At 44.4% G+C, this 20,961-nt stretch overlaps 2 protein-coding genes across 2 annotated transcripts; one reads left to right on the plus strand and one right to left on the minus strand.

The window, feature by feature from the left end:
• The first annotated feature begins 3,315 nt into the window (after positions 1-3,315).
• Positions 3,316-7,525, plus strand: LOC120700077 (receptor kinase-like protein Xa21). Its single transcript, XM_039984240.1, has 2 exons — positions 3,316-6,623; positions 6,874-7,525. The coding sequence occupies exons 1-2, from the start codon at positions 3,560-3,562 to the stop codon at positions 7,251-7,253; spliced, it is 3,444 nt and encodes a 1,147-aa protein (XP_039840174.1). The 5' UTR covers positions 3,316-3,559; the 3' UTR covers positions 7,254-7,525.
• A 5,505-nt stretch (positions 7,526-13,030) lies between these two features.
• LOC120700080 lies at positions 13,031-20,560 on the minus strand. The gene is made up of 3 exons (XM_039984244.1): positions 20,368-20,560; positions 13,887-14,389; positions 13,031-13,409 (listed from the first exon to the last, which is right to left on the minus strand). The coding sequence occupies exon 2, from the start codon at positions 14,341-14,343 to the stop codon at positions 13,891-13,893; it is 453 nt and encodes a 150-aa protein (XP_039840178.1). The 5' UTR covers positions 14,344-14,389; positions 20,368-20,560; the 3' UTR covers positions 13,031-13,409; positions 13,887-13,890.
• Between the last annotated feature and the right edge of the window lie 401 nt (positions 20,561-20,961).

Consider the following 20,961-nt stretch of genomic DNA (forward strand, 5'->3'; position numbering starts at 1 on the left):
TGAATTTCTTGAGAAGATTTATATCTAACTTGTCTGGTAAGATCGATGCTTTTACTCCTATCCTTCGGTTAAAGAATGAAATCGAATTTACTTGGGGGGCAGAACAGTAAGAGGCTTTTGAAAAAATCAAGGTTTATTTGTCTTCAATACCTGTGCTCAAGGCGCCTAGGAGAGGGGTTCCTTTCAGTCTTTATGTGGCTGTTGAAGATAATGTCATTGGGGCTGTTTTGACTCAAGAACCGAAGACAGGAATTTGCTACTTAGCTTCTGGTTCCCAAACAGCAACCAATGCATATGGGCATTTGCTGTCTCAGATTTCTAAAGCTGCAGTCCACATAATCTACCATACATATAATCCTAAAACTATATTCAGGGATTTAAATATCCAGTCTCCTTCCAAGGGGCTACAAGTCTACAACAGATCTTTAGGGTCAGTTGTCGCTAGTTCTTCTGCGGTAAGTAATAGCAGATGCGTTAGGACATATAGACTAGGAAGAGAAAGGCCGTTTACCTCCTGTCCATCTAGACACGAGGCGGGAGGTGGACGCGATGGCGCAGGAGCTAGCCTCTGCGAGACGGAGGACCCGAGACCGAGAGCCAAGGCCTCCTTCAACGGGGGAAGGGACGCGGCGAGCCGACGGCGGGGGTGGCGGCAAGAAACAGAGCACGAAGAGGGGTGAGGCGAGACGAAGCAACACAGAAATGGGCCTGGGCTTGAACTTCGTTGACTGGACTACTACATCCTGATTCCTATTGCACCTGAGCTCAGTTTTTTCTGTTCTAAAAAGTCCCGCCCATGACCGTTGACGACATCGGGCCCATTTTTCAGGCTGGGCTCGGCCTTTCTACTCTTTTTTAATGAAAAAATAATTCATTTAAATAGTTTGGGCTGGCCTTGGGCTAAGAAAAAAAATTGGAAAAAGTTCGTCGGAGGTCCCTGAACTCTCGTCCGAGTCCGAATTTGTCCCCTCAACCGCAATACTCCAACAGACACCGGTGCCCCCTGAACTCTTAAAACCATTCACGTTTGGTCTCTGGGCGGATTTGAGAGCGGTTTTGGCCACATGTTGCGACCTCGCAATACTCCACGTCTCCACCAGACACCGGTGCCCCCTGAACTCTCAAAACAGTTCATGTTTGGTCCCCGGACGGATTTGAGAGCGGTTTTGGCCACATGTCGCGACCTGATTGGTCTGTCTTGAGTTTAAATTTTTAAATTTTATATATACTTCGTCCGAGCTCCAAAATATGCAAATAATATATCCATTTTGATCATTTCGACGAGCTCTTCAATATAGAACCATCCAAGTTAGCTTTTGAGGTGGTTTTTAATAATGATATTTATGCTATATGTTTTCTAATAAAATCAGGATTATTAGAAAATATAACTGATTGGGAGCTCGAATGATTTTCTTAGTACCCAGAGGCCTTTTGCAGTGTACCACATTGACACTCTTTTTCTGGCCTTCTCTCCAGTTTACAGCTCTTCGTCCTGCATAACCTGCAGCGTCATGAGCAGCATAGCCTGGCCATGGAGCTTCTAGTTCCCTTTCTGCTGTTCACCGTCGTCACCCTCCACTTTGCTGCCAGGCTATTTATAGCTTGTTTGGGCAAGTGCTTAGACCAATTAAATAGTAGTACAACATATATGAGATAAACGAGTTACATTAGGAATGTAAATAGTACGGATATTTTCCGACCGTATTCGCATTCGATCCGACTTAGAAGGGATTTTATCCGTCCGTATCCGAGTTCGAATATTCAATATCCGACGAATATCTGTAACTGATCAGTATCCGAATGTTCAGAATTATATTTATATGACGTCAATATTCATTACTCTCTCCGTCCCAAAAAAAAATATGATTCTGGATTTTTTCAGACAGATTAGCGTGAAAGTCGAATGACTTAGATACTCCTAATTAACCAATGTTAGTTGCCATTTATAGACCTTTGCATGCCTGCATGCATAAAAATAAGGAAACAAACTGCTACAATACTATTTTTTGTGGGACAAATTTTAAATCCTAAAATCATATTTTTTTTTGGGACGGAGTGAGTACAATTTTATCCGACAAAAACTAACACTATTCTTATTCGACTTCGTATTCAAACGAAAATATAAAAACAAATACAATATCGCTAATACCCGTCCGTATTCGCTGTGTTTACATCATGCATTTATTGCCTTTTGCGTGCCTGGCGGGGAGTTGGCCTTTCGTTCCGTTGAAACTTGCGTCGATCCTTCTGCGTGCCTGGCGGGGAGTTGGCGCTTGGTTCCGTTGAAACTTGTGTTGATGGTGGGGTTGTTCGTTTCCACCCGACTAAAAACTTGTCCATGTCATATCGAACATTTGGACATCTATTAAGAATATTAAATATAGATTAATTATAAAATAAAATATATGAATGGAGGCTAATTCATGAGATGAATCTAATAAATCTAATTAGACTATGATTAGCCAATGTGGTGCTACAGTAAATATATACTAATGATGAATTAGTTAGACTTAAAAATTCATCTCGTCAATTGGTCATGGCTTATAGAATTATTTTTACAACTAACTTATTTTTAGTCATCTTAATTTACCTCTACATATTCGATGTGACAGGGACTAAAAACTAGTCCCTGGATAGTGGAAACCAACCCCACCTCCAATAACACCAAGCCAAAATAGATAGCGCTATTTTGTTGACCGGGTCACCGGGTGACAGACTTTACAGGCAATCTGTATCGATGACTTGAGAGGGGTCTTTGGCGTTGACGACTTGACTACTGCAGACCCATTTCTAGGAATCACCATACTGAGACCTATTGAGCACCATCCATCCATGAGTCCTACTATATATGCAAAGACGAAGAACAGAGTTACACGGATCGTATCAAGTCAATGGAGCCTAGTGGCTAGGATCAGAGGGCCTTCACAGCCTAGCGCTTTGACATCTGACTCGTGCACGAGCAGGATCTTTCAAGGACACATCATAGTAGTCGCAAAAGGTTGGCACTTCTTCAACATTAGGACGACTATCCTTTGATCCTCTTGTTGCTCCGGCCTCAAGTGGCCCCGTATGAGCATGGACGAAAACTGTCATGCGCAAATGTGCATTAATCTGTTGAACATAAAAACACATTTTTGTTAATGATTAGGCAGAGCTCATGCCCCCACATTTTTTTAATAATTCGTATTGTTCACCTCGTAAACTGGTAATTAATCTATAGTAATTTTCTCCTCTCCTTAGCGACTATACAAACCAATTGTCATATTTGTAGCATTATAAGATGGTTTACTAATTTGAGTGAATTGCATAGACATATAAAATAATCATATTATTACAAATAACGCATAAAATGCAACTGGGTGCAATAGTTTAATTGAAAGTGACAGTGCATCTTTTTTTTCCTCAGCATAACAGTGACACAATTAAAGTATCACATCTTTTTGAATTGAAAAGGACCTTCGACGACTTGACTGCAGAGCCATTTTAAAAAAGCCTTCATATTGAGATCTGTTGAGCGACTCACCTTACAACAGCCTTTACAGACAGCACCTCCCCAGCAATGGTGGCTGCAGGTGCAGAGTCTCTCCTGTTTGTTCTCCCTCTCCTTTCACTTGCTGCTAGCACGAACTCAGGCTTGATACCTGGAGTTTCCGCAAACAACGCCACTGACCACCCTGCTCTCCTATCCTTCAAGTCACTCATCAGTGCTGACCCATCGCAAGCTCTAGAGTCATGGGGCAACCAGTCCACACCTATGTGCCAATGGCGCGGCGTGATTTGCGGCAGACGGGGACGCCGTCGTGGCCGTGTCACTGTGTTGGATCTTGAGAATCTCGGCCTCTCTGGAGCTTTCTCCTCTTCAGTAGCCAACCTGACGTTCTTGAGGAGGCTGCAACTCACCGGCAACCGCCTGCATGGTGCCATACCATCGGTGCTTGGCCAGCTCCAGTACCTGAAGCATCTGGACCTGTCTGGTAATTCTCTTCAGGCTGCAATTCCCCCATCGCTTTCACAGTGCAGGCATCTGGAGAACGTCAACCTCAGTTTCAACAACCTGCAAGAGGAGATACCCCAAGAGCTTGGCTCCTTGCATAATCTCAAGGTACTCAATCTTGGCCACAACAAGCTTATAGGAGCTATTCCTCCGGAATTCAGCAATCTTGTGAATCTCGAGTTTTTGTACATTGGATACAACAAGCTAACTGGAGAGATACCATCTGGGATAGGTAACCTTGTTAAATTAAGCTTCTTCTCACTAAGTTCCAATCAACTGTCTGGTTCTATCCCAGAGTCACTAGGAAACCTCTCGTCGTTGACCTTTCTTACTCTCCATACAAACAATCTTACAGGGAGCATTCCACCATTGCATAACCTTACATCTCTGGCAAAACTTGAATTAGGAGGCAATGATCTCACTGGCTGCATACCTTCTCAGCTTGGAAACCTGACGTCACTAGTATATGTAGATGTTCAAGCCAACCGTCTGATTGGTGGCATTCCAGAGTCACTGGGAAACCTCAATTTGCTTGAAATCATAGATCTGTCGAACAACAATCTTACAGGTTCCATTCCTGGTTCCATTGGAAACTTACACCTACTCTCAGAAATCGACCTAGACTATAACAACCTTGAAGGTCCTTTGCCTCCATCTCTGTTCAATCTGTCCAATCTGAAAATTCTCGACGTAGAAAACAACTACTACCTCAATGGGTCTTTACCAATCGATATGGGCAACAGCCTTCCAAATCTGCAGTTCTTTGTAATCGATAAAAATCAAATTCATGGTCCCATTCCGCCCTCTTTGTGCAATGCCTCTATGCTACAATGGATTGAAGCAGCAGGTAACTTACTTACAGGTACAATTCCCGATTGCCTAGGAATTAACTTAAAGAGTTTGTACTTATTAAACTTTGGCAGCAATCAGATTCAAGCAACAAAAGAAGAGGGCTGGGGATTCTTGGCTGGCTTGACAAACTGCAGTCATTTGAAGTGGTTATCCTTGCCTCACAACATGCTTGGGGGTGAGATACCAAGTATAATAGGCAATCTCTCCATAAATCTGAGGTATATTAACATGAATTACAACAATATAACTGGAAAGATTCCTGAAGAAATAGCGAATTTGGTGAATCTGTACATGCTTACTCTAGATGGCAATAATCTGGAGGGTACTATTCCTAATTCTCTTGGCAAACTAAAGGGACTAACCGGATTGTACCTAGCAGGGAATGACCTGTCAGGACCGATACCTCCAACTATAGGCAATCTTACAAAACTAAGCACACTTCATCTTCATGTTAACAAACTTAGTGGAAGCATACCTTCTAGTCTCATAGGATGCCCTTTAGCAGAACTAATCCTTTCAGAAAACAGCCTTGCTGGTCATATACCTAAAGAACTTTTCCTTATCAGCACATTGTCAAGTTACCTGTATCTCCAAAATAATGTTTTGACTGGCGATTTGCCAATAGAACTTGGTAATCTCAAGAATCTTGCAACACTTGATTTCTCCAGTAATCAAATATCTGGACAGATACCAGGCACCCTTGGAGAGTGTCAGGTATTGCAGTATCTCAATGCATCTCATAACAACCTTCAAGGGACAATTCCATTATCAGTAGAGCAGATGAAAGGCCTTTCAACGATTGATCTTTCCCACAACAATTTATCTGGGAACATTCCTGAGTTCCTTGCAAAAATGAGAGGTCTTTCTGCTTTGAATCTCTCATTCAACAATTTTAAAGGAGAAGTTCCAAGCGATGGAATTTTCAGCAATGCCTCTTCTGTCACAGTAATAGGAAATGATGGCCTATGTGGTGGTATCCCTCAGTTCAAGTTGCCACCTTGCTCCAGCCACACCACCAAGAAGCTATCTTTGACTCTGAGGATTGTCATAGCAATCTCTGTAGGAAGCGCATGTCTTTGTGGTGCATTTGTACTGTTCACATTATTTCATTGGAACAAGAAGACAAAGAAAAACCTCCAAACATCAATAGTCATCAGTGAGTACCATGTGAGGGTTTCTTATGCTGAATTATCCAGTGCAACAGATAGCTTCTCTTCAGGGAACCTCATTGGAACAGGGAGCTTCGGCTCGGTATTCAAGGGAAAGATTATGATCAAAGAACTCCAAGTGACAGTTGCTGTCAAGGTGCTCAATCTCCAACAACATGGGGCATCTCAAAGTTTTGCTGCAGAATGTGAGACTTTGAGATGTGTTAGACATCGCAATCTTGTGAAGATCTTAACAGTCTGCTCAAGTGTGGACTTTAGAGGCAATGACTTCAAAGCCGTTGTATTTGAGTTCTTGCCAAATGGGAGTCTAGAGCGGTGGCTACACCAGTCAGTTGAGGAAGATGGTGAATACAAGGTGCTTGACCTTGTCCAAAGACTAGACATCTCTATTGATGTGGCTTCTGCGCTTGAATATCTACACCAGCACAAGCCATTGCCAATTATCCACTGCGATCTCAAACCTAGCAATATTCTCCTCGATGACGACATGGTTGCTCATGTTGGTGATTTCGGGCTGGCACGGTTCTACCATGAAGACTCCAATGACACTTCTGAGAAATCAAGTGCTTGGGCTAGAATGAGAGGAACAATTGGCTACGCCGCTCCAGGTATGTTACAGCCACTGAAATTGACAAAATCAGAGTAGTTAATCAAATTGCACTGGTGTAATTTTCACGATCCAATTTATTAACCAACCTATAAGTCCATAATCCAAATTTCAATAGGTTTATTTTTATTATATTTTTTCGTTCAGATAAGGACAATCATTGTTATTGTTCTCACACAAAATTATTTCCGAAAATACAAATGCTAAAGCTTATGTTGTGATTTTCTACATTAATATATTTGTGATTGTAGAGTATGGTTTGGGAAATGAAGTTTCAATCCTGGGTGATGTCTACAGCTACGGCATATTATTGCTGGAGATGTTTACTGGAAGAAGGCCGACAGACAGTAAATTTGGAGACGAACTCAGTCTTCATAAATATGTTCAGATGGCACTCCCGGAAAGGGTAATCAATATTGCAGACCAGCAATTATTATCAAATGATGGGGATGGAAAAGGAATATCAAATTCGGTCAAAGTAGGAGATGCAAGAATAGTTTGCATCACATCAGTTCTGCAGATTGGAATTTCATGCTCAAATGATAATCCAATGGATCGCATACAGATTAGAGATGCTTTGAAAGAGTTGCAGGCAATAAGAGACAAGTTTGGCATGTCTGTTCAGGGATGAAGCCTCAAATAGCTTAGGCGTTACAGGTCTTATGTGAGCAGGATATGTAGTCGATTGGACATGCGTAAATCCAAGAAAGTAGGCAAGGTCACGAATGAGGCATGCTACTGTCTCGGCTGCTCCTTATCGTTTCCGGTTGCATCTGAATTGACATAAAGGTTACATCTTAGTATGAAAACACTGTGTCATACTATATATTTGTTGGCAGTTTCCTACATGCTTATTTTCCAGAGATGAGCAACAAAGGAACATTGATGTATTACCATTGCCAACTTCTAGCTGAACATCGAGATCTTTCTTATTGAACAATTGAAACAATGATCAAGGTGCTACCTGGGGAGTGCCAGCAGCAGAAGAGGCAAACCTGATCCAACAACACCATCTCCAGCCTCCAGCCATAAAAAAAAAAAAAAGCTTTCATCGTTTTCAGAAGCCAGCTGGCTGCAGTCAGCTCGAGGAGAAAACCCGGGAGAAGCATGGTTCCATGCCTGAAGCCGTCTCCTTCTGCTAAAAGCCTAAATCTGCTTTTGTTTACACGGCGGATTACATACAGCAATAATCAATTATGAACAATGAAGCCGTGTCTTGCGAAACAAAAATTGGTAAACAACCTACGTCCCTACCAAGAAGGGATTACGAAGAAATATTTTATAAACCGACCATTAAGCGCTACATCAACTCCATATAGATTCGCTAATCGCTAGCGTATTGCAAGTTCAAGAAAATCGAACAACGGAATAGCATTTTGGGATTGCAGCGGACATACCCTGCTTCGAACCAGGGGGCGGCCGGACGGGAGGTGAAGGCGGAGGCTGGAGCACGGCCGGCCGGTCGCTTGGATGCAGCCCGGCGATTCGGGGTGGCGCCGTAGCAGTGTATGCACCGAGGCAGCACCGGAGCCGGGGCCGGGGCCGGCGGCGATGTCGTCGGCGGCGGAGCGATCCACTTGAGAGCGCAGTTGGTCAGCGGCGTGGGCCGGCTGAGCTCGAAAAGGCCCAGTTACGCCTCTCTTTGGGCCGACATAAAACAATATCCTGTATCCATATTTAGCTGGGCCGATTGAAAACAATCTCTGTTTTCTCTCATTTTTTGCTTTGATTCTCTTCCGGTGTTTTAATAAAAAAACAAATGGCAGGAGTTCACTGGACAACTAACCGCACACACCGCGACAGAGAGCTGGTTGCAAAGCGGCCTGCAGCTCCGATTCCTCATGGCAGACCAATGTTTTAAATCGCCGGCTAAGATATTTAGCGGCAGGGCGGTCGTTACGATGCTTAGCGGGCTATAGCCAGCATTTAATGGGCTATAGCCAGATTTAGCAGGCTAAATGCCATAGCTACTGGCCTTCCTAACAGCTATAGCCATCTATAGCGGAAGCTATAGCCGGCTATTTAAAACTTTGTGGCAGACCCAGACGACCCACCAATGGGTAGACGAGCAAGAAGCTGAGAGATTCTCTTTCGGTTTCCAATGCGCGAATCCTATATCGAGAAGAAGCATCCTCTGTGTGGACCCTAAGATTCATGCGTGAGAACAATGGATAGCGGTGATTGCTTCTTCTTTCTCCTTCCTCACGCCGCCCTCTCTCCTCGTGCGTGCCGCTGCTCGGCCTATTGCCATCCTTCGCTCCTTCGTCGGGGTTAGGGGTAAGGGTGGGCGTGGGGTGGGGTGGGGTGAGGGACCCAGAGGTAGCTTCAGTGTGGCGCACTAGCCGGTGGTGGACACAGCAGAGAAGGCAGGGAGTAGAGGCGGCGAGGGTGCTGTTGGAGTGGGGCGGAGGGAGAACCCTGGTGGGCAGCGGGTGGCCCTCATCAACATCTCATCATGATCCAGTGGCTGAGATGGTGCTGGACAACAGGGTGGGGGATCTGGAGGTGGAAGAAGGCGATAGTTGTTGTCATCCTTCACTCCTTCCTTGTTGGTTAGGGTTAGGGGGAAGGGGGACCTAGAGGGAGGGAGCTTCAGGGCGGGGCACCAGCTGGCAGTGGAGGTGGAGGGACGGTAGGGAGCGGAGGTGGCGAGGGAGCCACTGGAGCAGGGAGGTGGGAGATCCCCTATGGGCGGCGACATCTCGTCGTATACGGGTTAGTGTGGCAGAGGGGTGGTGGGTGCATATCTGGCGGTGGACAGGGGGTGGGGGAGCTGGAGGAGGAAGAAGGCGGCAGTTGGAGAGCTGGAGGAGGAAGAAGGCGGCAGTTGGAGTGATTAGGGGAGGGTAGGCTGCGAGGGATAGGGGTGTGGCAGCGAGGTGGCATCAATGCCTCTAGGCACCGGTGGCAGAAATGGAGCGCGCTCGTGGGTAGTTGGTGAGGAATGAGTAGTATTCATTCCTGGCTGTGATGAGTGAATTATCAACCGTGCGGTGTGATCATGTGCTTAGTCTTTGGTTGCAGGTACACGGGCGTCGAGTGTCGACGGAGAGCTGCTGTGGAGGTGCTGTGGCCGATGGACCGTGCGGTGGACGGCGGTGAAGGGCAGCCGGGACCGGAGCTCGGGCCGGGCGGCAGCTGTGGCGTCCACTCCTGGATCGAGGGACGCAAGCACCGGTGGATGGCGGGTTTCTTGGTTTGCGCCACAAAACCAAGTTGGCGGACGGCGGTTGAAGACGCCAAGTCGTGGAGGCATGGGCGTCGATCTCGGGACTGGCGGAGGAACGAGCGTCGACGGCGTCTAGGGCCTCGCTGCGGGCGAGGAGGTGATGGGCGTCGGGCGGCGTCTAGGGCCGTCAGAAGGCCAAGGCGGGAACGGCGTCCAGGGCCACGGCGTGGAGGCGGGAATCTTCCCGCGCGTGGAGTTTTGGCGGTTTTCTCAAAACCTGCCACCTACCCGGGTTTCGCGGACCCTCCAAAACTGTGGACCGGATCTTCATCGATGTGGCGGCATCGCGGAGAAGGCTTCGAGTCGAAGAAAGAAACTCCGCCGTCGGATGAGATCGTGTACAGGTTTTCTGCTGCTCCGACCGGTCTGGGCGCAGCTGGGCTATATAAGTCCCCCCCTCACCTGTTCGTGGGGTTGAGTCTCTTGAGTCCTTTTTGTTTCCTCCTTCCCCTTCCTCCTGCTCTAGGTTAGGGCCAAGGTCTCCAACGCAAAAGGAAGATTAGGTTATAGCTAATCTCTCCAAAAGATGAGGGTGGATGATAGGGTGGTAGGCTCTAGCTTTGTATAGGTGATGACCTCTGAAATTCTTGAATGAAATCGTGTTAAGTTCATCACTTGTTTGCTGGAATTTCGTCCTCCCCTTCCTCCCTTCTCAAGTTTTGCGTTTTGGGCTTGAATTCTCCTCTTTTGATGTGTTTTGTGTTTGGAGGAGACAAGCCCTTGGATTCGTATTTTGTTGAACTCGTTGTAACGATTCTAATCCATCTAGCCTAGTGCCAAACCCTCTGGAATCGTGAGTTCTCACGAATTGGAGTTTTTTCAGGTTCTTGAGAAAACCACAATCCTCTTTGATCATCCCTCAAATTCCCAAGTTCCTTTGATCTTTTGGTAGAGATCTCTTGGGGATATGTTCACGGAACAGTTGTGAAGGTATCCTCCAAGTTTCGTTGGATTTGGACATCGTTTGCTCAAGATTCAACATTTGAAGCCTTGTTCACGGGGTTGTCTGGGTGCCACCGGTCAGACCGGCCGGTGAGACCGGTGAGACCGGTCAGGCGAGCACGACCGGTCAGACCGGATCGTTGCACCGGTCAGACCGGTCCCTGACTGTGAGGTTTGCAGTTTTTCTCGATCGCTTCCGTGTTTTCTCTCGCTCGTTCCTAGGGCTGATCTGTGTTGGTTTAGTTCTTCTATAGCTACTCCACACTTCATCTAGGATTTGAGGATTTGTGGTGATTTTCGGGATATAGGCCGACGGATCGATTTCGAAAGAAATTTTGATCGGCTCCCATTCACCCCCTTTGGTCGCCAGTTTCGGACCCTTGGGCACGGCGCCGGTGAAGGCGGCGGTGGCCATGGCGGAAGGGGGGATCATGGGGGCAGGGGCGGCGAGTGACGGGTCAGGGTGGTAGCAGAAACGGGTCATCGCCCGTGAGTCGTAAGAGTCAGTCGATCTTCAAGTTGGTGGGAGGCCGTCGACACCGATTAATCGGTACCAAACCCCTCACTGCACACCCCTCGCATGCCTATGGCCAACAACCAGCACCCCTCCCTCCTCCCACTTGCAACTGGCGGCGTGGCCACCGCCTCATCGCACCGTCCGACGCCCACCCGCCACCGCACCACCTCCGCCTTACGTGAACCATGCCGGCATGATGCCCCCTCCGCTTCCCCCGCCGCCTCCCTCCTTGCGCCGATGGCCGATGGCATGGCCATCGCCACACTGCACCACCCGTCGCCCAGCCGCCGCCGCACCGCCCCGCTCGGAACCCAAACCTGAACCTTGGCGGTTGCGCTCCGACGAGCAGCGGCAACAGCCTCCGATGGCGGCTGAAGGAGGATGGTGTGCGGCACGAGGTTTCTTACCGCATATGCGAGTAGGGAAGATTGGCGCAGGTAGGGGGCCTCTTCCCAACGCATGCGTCACATTGGATGGAAATGTCAGCAACGGCAACCATTGCATCTAATTGCTGACGCCTTACATACAAGCCATGTCGATGTGAGGTGTATCCTTTGTCAGGGCAGAGCTGTCCATCTTCCCCAGATGTTCACACCTTCCTGCTCAAGTGACAGAGGACGACGACGACGACACATGCCGGTTGCGCCGGTCCTGTTAATTTTCCCCGGTGTCACTCTGTCCAGAAAGGAAAAACTAATAAACGTCATCGTGAATTTGTGATCGATAGCGCAATAACACTTTGACCTTGTTTTGTTTAGTTCCAAAAACTTTTAGAATTTAACAACGGTAGCACTTTCGTTTGTATTTAGCAATTAATATCTAATCGTGGACTAATTTGACTCAAAAGATTCGTCTCGTGATTTACAACCAAACTGTGCAATTAGTTATATTTTTTATTTATATTTAATGCTCCATGCATATGTCTAAAGATTTAATGTGATGGTGATGTGATGGAAAAATTGAAATTTTGAAGAGAACTAAACAAGGCCTTTGACGAAATTGTGAGGCGACTAGGAAAGGAGATTACTTAACACAAGTATCCGGACAAATTCACGGCGCTTTCTTTTGATGATTTCAGCGATGGCTGCGCAGGCGTGAACCGGGCCGGGGCTTCTGGCTCAAGTTGCTGTGTTGTTCTCAGTGCGTGCGCACGTGCGAGCATCATCTATCTCCTTTTTTTTTTTTAGATAATGGCATCATCTATCTCCCTTGGTGAAAAAGCACAAAGGAGTCCACATGAGCATTGATTCTGCTCGCCGAAAGATGGATATGACAAAGCAAACGAATGCTCAGAGTCTCGGCATCTCCAAAGCTGATGAACAAGACAAACTCTCTTCTTGCGAGGGGAATCTGTGGGTGTTATCGGAGGAATATCAAGCGTAGGGAAACGACAACTGAAGTTCCTGAAGGCGACTTCACTGCATGCCATTGTCATCAGCCACTGACATCACCGTCCCCTGCATGCAAATCAAAGCAAATGCGAAATCAGGGTTTGCCTTGACACAATTGCTCCTCGGTCTTCAAGGTTGCAAAGATAATGGTTTCTTTTATAGTATTATTATATTGCCTGTAAATTAGTACCAGGTAGTAACACAAGAGAATCAATGGTTGGCTTGCCCCTTGGAGCAGATCAGGGGGCGGCCTGAAATTACACCTAGCTGATGCAAATGCAAACTGACCTTGCAAAATCGGCCCGTCAGTACCTCCAAGGAGCACCAGCAAATGAAAGGGAAATTCCATTTCGAAAGATCTCAGATTGTTCGACGATTATTTATTACATTGCAGACGCTGAAATACTTGGGTTTTGCTCTTACACATGCAAAGAAAATACTATGACATAATGATGCAGTGGAACTCTCCTTCAAGGCTCAACGGCGCAGTGGACCGGTGCTAATAATATTACATACAGAGCACGCTCCCGCGAAGAAGAATAAGAAAAAACAAGATGCAGGCTCGTGATTATTTGGTGGACAGTAACCATAGTAACCACTAGGGTGTAGTCACAGAACAGAGGAACACCTCACAAAACAGAGGAACGCCGTCGAAAAGAGAAGCGCAAGCGTGATAATCGAAAGTCTTTGAATCCCACTGCCATCACCCTGTAAAATTGAAATGAACCAGGAGTTAGAGCTAGCACTAATGTTCAGAAGCATGCATTTAGGCAGAGTGACCATTCCAGAGACTGTACTAGTAGCAATTATCTGCAAGAATGGCATAGGAGTTGATGGCATGCGAAGAGAGATGCAATTATGCAAGTGACGATGACCTCATGGTCAGCATGTCATGCAAGCAGCAAGTTTTCTAAACTCTTGTCCTCACTGGACCTTGCAAATTCCACTTTTGCTGTAAACTGAGTAATGTAGTGACTCCTATTCTTCATTCACATGGACTCAATAGATCAATTGTATTGTATCCATACAAACAGAAACGGTGTACATTCAATTTCAAAAAATCTCAGTTCACTAGCATACCTTAAGGTGGGGCAATCTCTATTTGAAACAATATAATATTGCATGGTTACTTTTTTTATATATAAAAAGAGACAATTGAAGCAGGGTCAACTAGAGTCGTCATACCTCATTATGCCTTAGTTTCCTCCCGGTGCAGGAACAAGGCGTAAAAACCACCAAGCACGGTCAGACCGGCCATGACCCACACCAGCACCTGCACCGGGAAGGGCATTATCTCCGCCACCTTGTACGAGAAGGCGGCGGTGAGCATTGTGGTCAGCAGCCACACCGCCATCTTGATGCGCTCACGGCGCAGTGACGCCGGCGGTGTCCTCTCGAACTGGCGCAGCAAGTAGAAGAGAATGACGAGGTCCAGGTAGGAGAAGGCCACGAAGAAGATGGCCCCCGTGTCTCCATTTGATCTGCGCGCGGCAATGGCCGAGTTGAAGGTCAAGAACACAAAGCCGGCCGCCGTGAGCACCGAGGGCCGCCAACGATGATTATCGTGATTCTCCGGTGCATGCTGATTCACAGGCTGCTCCAGAAGAGCTTCGTCCATGCACAGCTTCTGCTCGGAGCCCATAACGCCGGGGAGATGTAGTGACTACTGACTAGTGATGAGCACAAATCTGCAGCAAGATATATAGGCGTGTGTTGTCAGACAGAGGAAAATTCTCTTTCAGTTCACTAAAATGCACCATGCTTCCGTCTGCTGTGCTAAATTTTCTCAATAAGTTAAAATTTAGGGTCATTTTGTGCAGATTATGAGTGTACGTGTACAGCCAAGTATGCCTAGCTTCCAAAAACAGAGCAAATGTTTGACCGGAGGGTCTTGCAAAATAAAGTGCTCACTGCTCACAACGTCACATACAAATATATGGCGAATGGCCTGACCAAAACAGCTGCACCTTGGGCCCCCGAAGCGATGATCCAGCCCCCTTGCCAGATCTACACATGAGGGTTTTCACGAATATCAAGGACGGATAAGAGGTAGTTACCCCCCTCAATCCACCGAAGATCTACCTTTAACCTTTCATAAGTCTTCCAAAGATGATCTACCTCTTAGCCCCTTTAAATTGTCTGATACTGTAATTAATCGCATATTGTGGAACTTATACATACATGCAATATTTGGATTAGTGAGTGAATAAATGATGACACTATTTCCATAGCAATAATTACTCCACTCCATTCCAGAAATAAGTTCATTTTGGGTTTGTTCTAAGTCAACCATTTCAAACTTTGGCTATAAATAGACTTTTTATTTGTTGAGTTGTGAGATGTGAAAACGGTATGAGTATATTCATCTCAAAACATTGTTTTATAAAAGTATACTTTGACTATATTTTAAAAATATTTTATAGCAAAACATAGTTGTCAAAGTTGCATTTCGAAGACCGTGCCGATGCCCAAAACAAACTCATTTCTGGAACGAAGGGAATATAGGATTACATTGGTAATTGAACCATTGATTATCTTTCATGGTATGCGAGCAGCTTATGTGTATGCGAGTCGGAGCAATTAACTTTGCATGCGTTGGCAATAACATAGGCATGGAGCATGGGGACCACACAATTAAAGGGCATGCATGCCACTAATCTCTACCTACGAATCCTGACCAATTCCAAGGCCAGGGAAGCAGGCCACATCGCCGGCCATTCCCGGCCGTCGGATCGACCGGACAGACGGTCCTGATCGTGTTTTTCCCTGTCATTTTGCAAAAAAAAAATCCTCGAACTTAAGAGAAATCAACCCGCGGTCCAAGTTTCTCTCTCAGGAAATTTTGCAAAAAAAACCCTCAGCTTTTCTCGAAATCAACCCGCAATCCAACAGTGCTGGTTGAAGGAAATTTACAAATAAAACCTTAAGTTCTCATAAAATCAACCCGACGTCCTTATCCTCTCTCAGTTTTTTTTTTCAAAAAAACCCTCAGATTTTAATTGAATCAAACAACAACCCGTTTCATCCATTACTTCCACACGAGCGACATTATACCTACAATTTAAACACCAAAACGTGTTGGAATCAAAAGTTGCTCAACATAAAATTTAATCAAGAATTCAAAAACTACAACTTCATTATAGAGCAAATTTTAAATTTCAAAATGCTTTCGCAATTCATTTAAACAAACATTTACATGCGACCCATTGCACCTATAATTTTGACACCAAAATAACTTTAAATAAAAAGTGATCAATACAAAAGTTGCCTAAAAATTCAAAATCTATAACTTCACTGTATAGCAAAGTTTTTTAAATTCAAAGCATTTTCATAATTCGTTTAACATAACATTTTAATTTACTAAAAATATAATATCGTATCACTATTCTTCTATAGCTTCTCATGCTACCTCCATAATAACATGTCCTATTTAGTACAACCACCGCTCCCTTATAAAAAAATGCGCTACTAATTGCAATATAATTTCGCAAATACATTAAGTACACGACTAATTGTGCTCCAACCTCCTTAATAAATTATCTAACCCTTCTTTCACCACAATTATTTCCATAATCCATTCAACATAGCATATTATTTTGTTAAAAAATATTATACTACTATTTTTGATGGTTCCTCGTGCGATATCCACAATAACGTGATATATTTTAATATATCTACAACTTTCTTAAAAACATCACATATACTAATTATCACATGATTTCACAAGCTAGATTAAGTATCCGACTAATTGTGCTCCGCGCCACCACCCTCCGTAATAAATTATTTTATCCTTTCTTTTACAAATGACATACCTCCATTTTTATACCCAAAATATTATAGTACTTAAATATTAACATCACGACAATTGAATGCTCAAATCATACCAATTACAACAGCGGGCTGCAGACCATGACATCTATGCGAAAATAATAGAACAGTGGATTCAACTTAACTAAGTTGCTTTAAACAAATTATACATTTGCCTGTACACAACAACTACATGCATGAACTAAAATCCGCATCAACTACCGTACTACAACGCGGGATACAGATCCACGCGGCCTTGCCGCGTCATTACTAATATAATAGCAATACTATACATACAATTCGATCACCATTCTTCTATGGCTTCTCATGCTACCTCCACAATAGCACATCATATTTAAATGTAACAACTACTTCCTAAAAAAATGACACCTCTACTAATCACAACATGTTTTCACAAATACATTAAATATTGGACTAATTGTGCTCCGCCCCCCCTAATAAACTATCTTATCCCTTCTTTCACCACAAAAAATATTTCGATACCCAAAATAATATTCAAAGTTTCATACAATACAAATAAAAATTAAAAATCAGGTCATTCAAGATAGTTTCAAATAGTTACATAGCCTTTTAAATTTGTAAAACATAGCTTGCGCTAATACTATCGGTATCCACTGGACCAGCTCAAACTGGCGCACCAACGGTGCGCCCCCAGTTTCTAGTTGATAAGGGTGCAGGGTAAGCAAGCCGAGTACTAACTCTGTTCCTAAATAAGTGTAGGTTTAGGTTTGGACCCATGAATTAAGAAAGAAGATAGATGTAGAGAGTGCACAGAAAACGAGGAGGAGTGATATAGAGAGAGTCGCTAAAACTACACTTATTTTAAAATAAATTGTAAATGCTAAAACTACACTTATTTAGGAACATAGGTAGCACTACTCAAGTGAAGATGAAATTTGGGAGATTCCAAAATACTCATGTGAAGATCTTTACTAAATGGAGTGAGTATATATATAGTATGGAAACTAGAATATATTTAAGAAAACATTGTATGGAATATTAGATTGGTTTTTGTAAATTAAGGGGCCAGTTTCTAATTTCACCTCGACAAAACCCAGGACTGGCCTGTCCAAAAACTTTGCTTTGGAATTATAATGGCATCGCCTTCTATGTCAAGGCCGTGTTTAATTGAGGCCTTAAAATTTTCTACTCTCGTTTAACCACTAATTAGAAGTATTAAATGAAGTCTAATTACAAAACCACCTTCACAATCCTTGATGTAAATCGCGATACGAATTTAATGAGGCCTTTGATCGCGTGATTAGAGGATAGTTACTGTAGCATCGCTGTAGCTAATTATAGATTAATTAGGCTCATTAAATTCGTTGTGCAAAGTTGCACGCATCTGTGAAAAGGTTTTGCAAATAGGCTTCGTTTAGTACTCTATACATACAAGATTTTCTAGTCGTAAAATTTTACGGGAAGGAAATAAACAAGACCTAAGGCCGTGTTTGGATGGGTGTAGAAAATTTTTGTGAAAACTTTTTACAACTTTGACCACTAATTAGGGATATTAAATAAAATCTAATTACAAAACCAACTCGACAACCATAGGTACCGTAGCTTATGAGGCTTCTGACCGCATGATTAGAGGATGATTAGAGCATAATTACTGTAGCATAATTACTGTAGCATTAATGTATCTAATCATAGATTAGTTATGCTCATTAGATTCGGCTCGCAAAGTTACACCTATCTATAAAAAATTTTTACAAATAGACTCTATTTAATACGTCATGCATGTAAGATTCTCTTTTTTTAAAAAAAATTGCTCATAAACAAACAGGGCCCAAGTGGCTTCGCCGAAGCCTGAGGCTGTGACAGGCGGCCTCTCTTTGTCAGTGCCTCTCCGCGCGTTGGACTTTGCGTCTGCCTGGCATGATGCATGCCGCTAGGACGGGATTTAGGTGGGAAGCCGATGTCTTCCCTGTCATGGCAAATGCCTGAAACGCACGAGATATGGCTGAAACGGCTCTGTGGCTTCTCTGGTGAAGCAGATTTTTTAGTGAAGCGAAAAGTAAAATAGATTTACGATGTCAAATGTCTTTTATACCCTTACTATTTTTTATGTTTTTATTTCTTTTTCTTTTCATTTTCCCCTTCCTTTTTCCCTTTCCTTTTTCGTTCCTCCCTCTCCTTATCCATTTGGCTGCTCCTCGCCTCGCTCCACCACCTCTGCCCACAGCCGCCCTGCCCCTAGGCAGCCCCCTCTGCCTCGCCTCTGTCGTTGTCGCCGCCTCTGGCGTCGCGCTAGGCCATGTCACTGTCGCTTGCACCTCCGCGCCGAGCCTTGCCTCCGTCGTCTCCACCTCCGCGTCGAGCCCCGCCCCCGTGCTGCTTCCCTGCTCCCTAGTGCCGGGCTTCGCTGCCGTTGACTCCGCCGCCATGCCAAGCTCCGCCGCTGTCGCCTACTCTGCCGCGGCCAGTGCATGCCCAAGGGCATCTTTGGGATCCTGTCGAGGTGCATGAGGAGCCGTGGGGAGAGAGTTTCCAGGGCTCCTCTTCCGTGAATCGGCTCCAAAGAGCGGGATTGATGGAGCTCCTTCTCTGTAGCCAAAGTCGTGACTCTTTAGAAGCCGATGGAGAAGCTGCTGATGAAGGAGCTCTACCAAAGAGGGCCATAGAGTATGATGATAAGGGATTGCGAGAACAGTTAATGAGCCAGGAACAGAGAGCAAAAACATCGGACTAAGGACAGTTTCAACGGAAGTTTCATGGACACAAACTGTCTAGGAAATAGTGTAGCAGTGTTTCATCCGATGAAACCCATTTAAACTCCCTCTTCATTAATATACTGCCACATCATAAAAAATATTGACATGACAATTTATTTAATGCTCATAAAACTACCACTGAGATTGGCCTAAACTTAACCATGCTTCATCACAACACTCCCTCTATTCTCAAATACAAAAGATATAGACATTCAACATTTGTTCTAAAATAAGGAATTAGATTTTGGTTTCGTCCTAAGTTAAATTTTTTCTAACTTGACCAAGTTTACTGGGAAGAGTTTTAATATTTACAATGCTAAGTCGATATTGTTGAATTCATAAAAAAATGTATTTTTATAATGTGCCTACTAGATGGTGTAAGTATTGACATTTCTCTCTATGAACTTAGTTAAACTTACAATAGTTTGACTTAGACAACCAAAATCTAATTCTTTGCAGCATGAAGGGATCCTAGATGCTTTTGGCAAAGAATCATAATATCTTTCCAAAAATACAATGCATGGCTATTATAGCCCGTAAAAAAATGTCGTGCATGTAGCATTAATCAGAGATAAATTAGTTTAGTTTTTTTGCTCACACCTTAATCTGTCTTGAAATTACTTGATCCCTTATTCAGGGCAAAGTGGGTAGGAGTAGTCTGTTAACTTGTTTAGTGTGGAACATGGACAGTAATATGTGGTTGAACAGACAGGGACGATGTTACCACGATGTCAGCGATTAAGCTCCACACCTTAGCTTCTTCCCAAATATCGAGTCTATTCAGTAATTTGCAGATCGATGGATGCAATCAACGCACTTGTTATCTGTCGTCGTGAGGTGCCAAAGAACACACTTTTTTTTTGGCGAGGGAAAGAACACAGAATTCGTGGGATGAGATGAGATTTACTGAGAATCTTAGGTGTACTACGATTCCAATCATCCCAACATGCAGCAAGGTCCATGGATCCAAACCTTAGCACTTATGGCTTGCATGCACGAAATGATTTGGGCAGTATTCTCCAAAAACGAAAGGGGAAAGGAAAGAACAAAGAGGAGGCTGCAGGGGAAACTGCTGAAATGCCCTTCAATCGCCTATACACGACGGTGCGCCCAGGAAAGCTTACCTCGAGGAGACGCGGCGATACGCAGCCGGGCGGTTGCCGATCTGGAGCGAGTGGAGGAAGCGGCCGGGGAGCGCCGCGCTTCCGGTGGGGAAGAACGCACTCGGAGGTCGACAGTACCGAGACTGTCAGACTGAAGATGCTCGAAGCTCGGAGGGTTACGGGCGAGAGCCGCTCCGGGGCCTAAAATATATAGATGAAAAGCAGTTCGATGTTCGCCCTGTCTGTATATATATATGATTTTGTCTAAATGACACCCCACTGTGTCTTGGAGAAAAAAAAATCTGTAGGACAGTGTGCGTCCCGCAAAGCAAAATCAAAGAGTGCGGTTCTTAGAGAGAAAATTTGCGACTAGCAATACAACTTCATACTATTTTGTATAATTTCAAAGGTGCGTAATCTTTTTAAAAATATAAAATAGATCTAATGGTTGTTGTTTTCAATGCTAATAAGAGTTCATAATCAAGTTTTCTATTTTTGTCAGAATATTTAGGCCGCACGTGGTAACTGATGACGAGTGATTCTCTACTTTTTTTTTAGATAAATAAAAGATTAAAAATCCGGCTTCATCTACCCAAGTAGGATCATACCACTTAT

Source organism: Panicum virgatum, chromosome 3K, assembly GCF_016808335.1.
Source record: "Panicum virgatum strain AP13 chromosome 3K, P.virgatum_v5, whole genome shotgun sequence".
NCBI classification, from domain to species: domain Eukaryota; kingdom Viridiplantae; phylum Streptophyta; class Magnoliopsida; order Poales; family Poaceae; genus Panicum; species Panicum virgatum.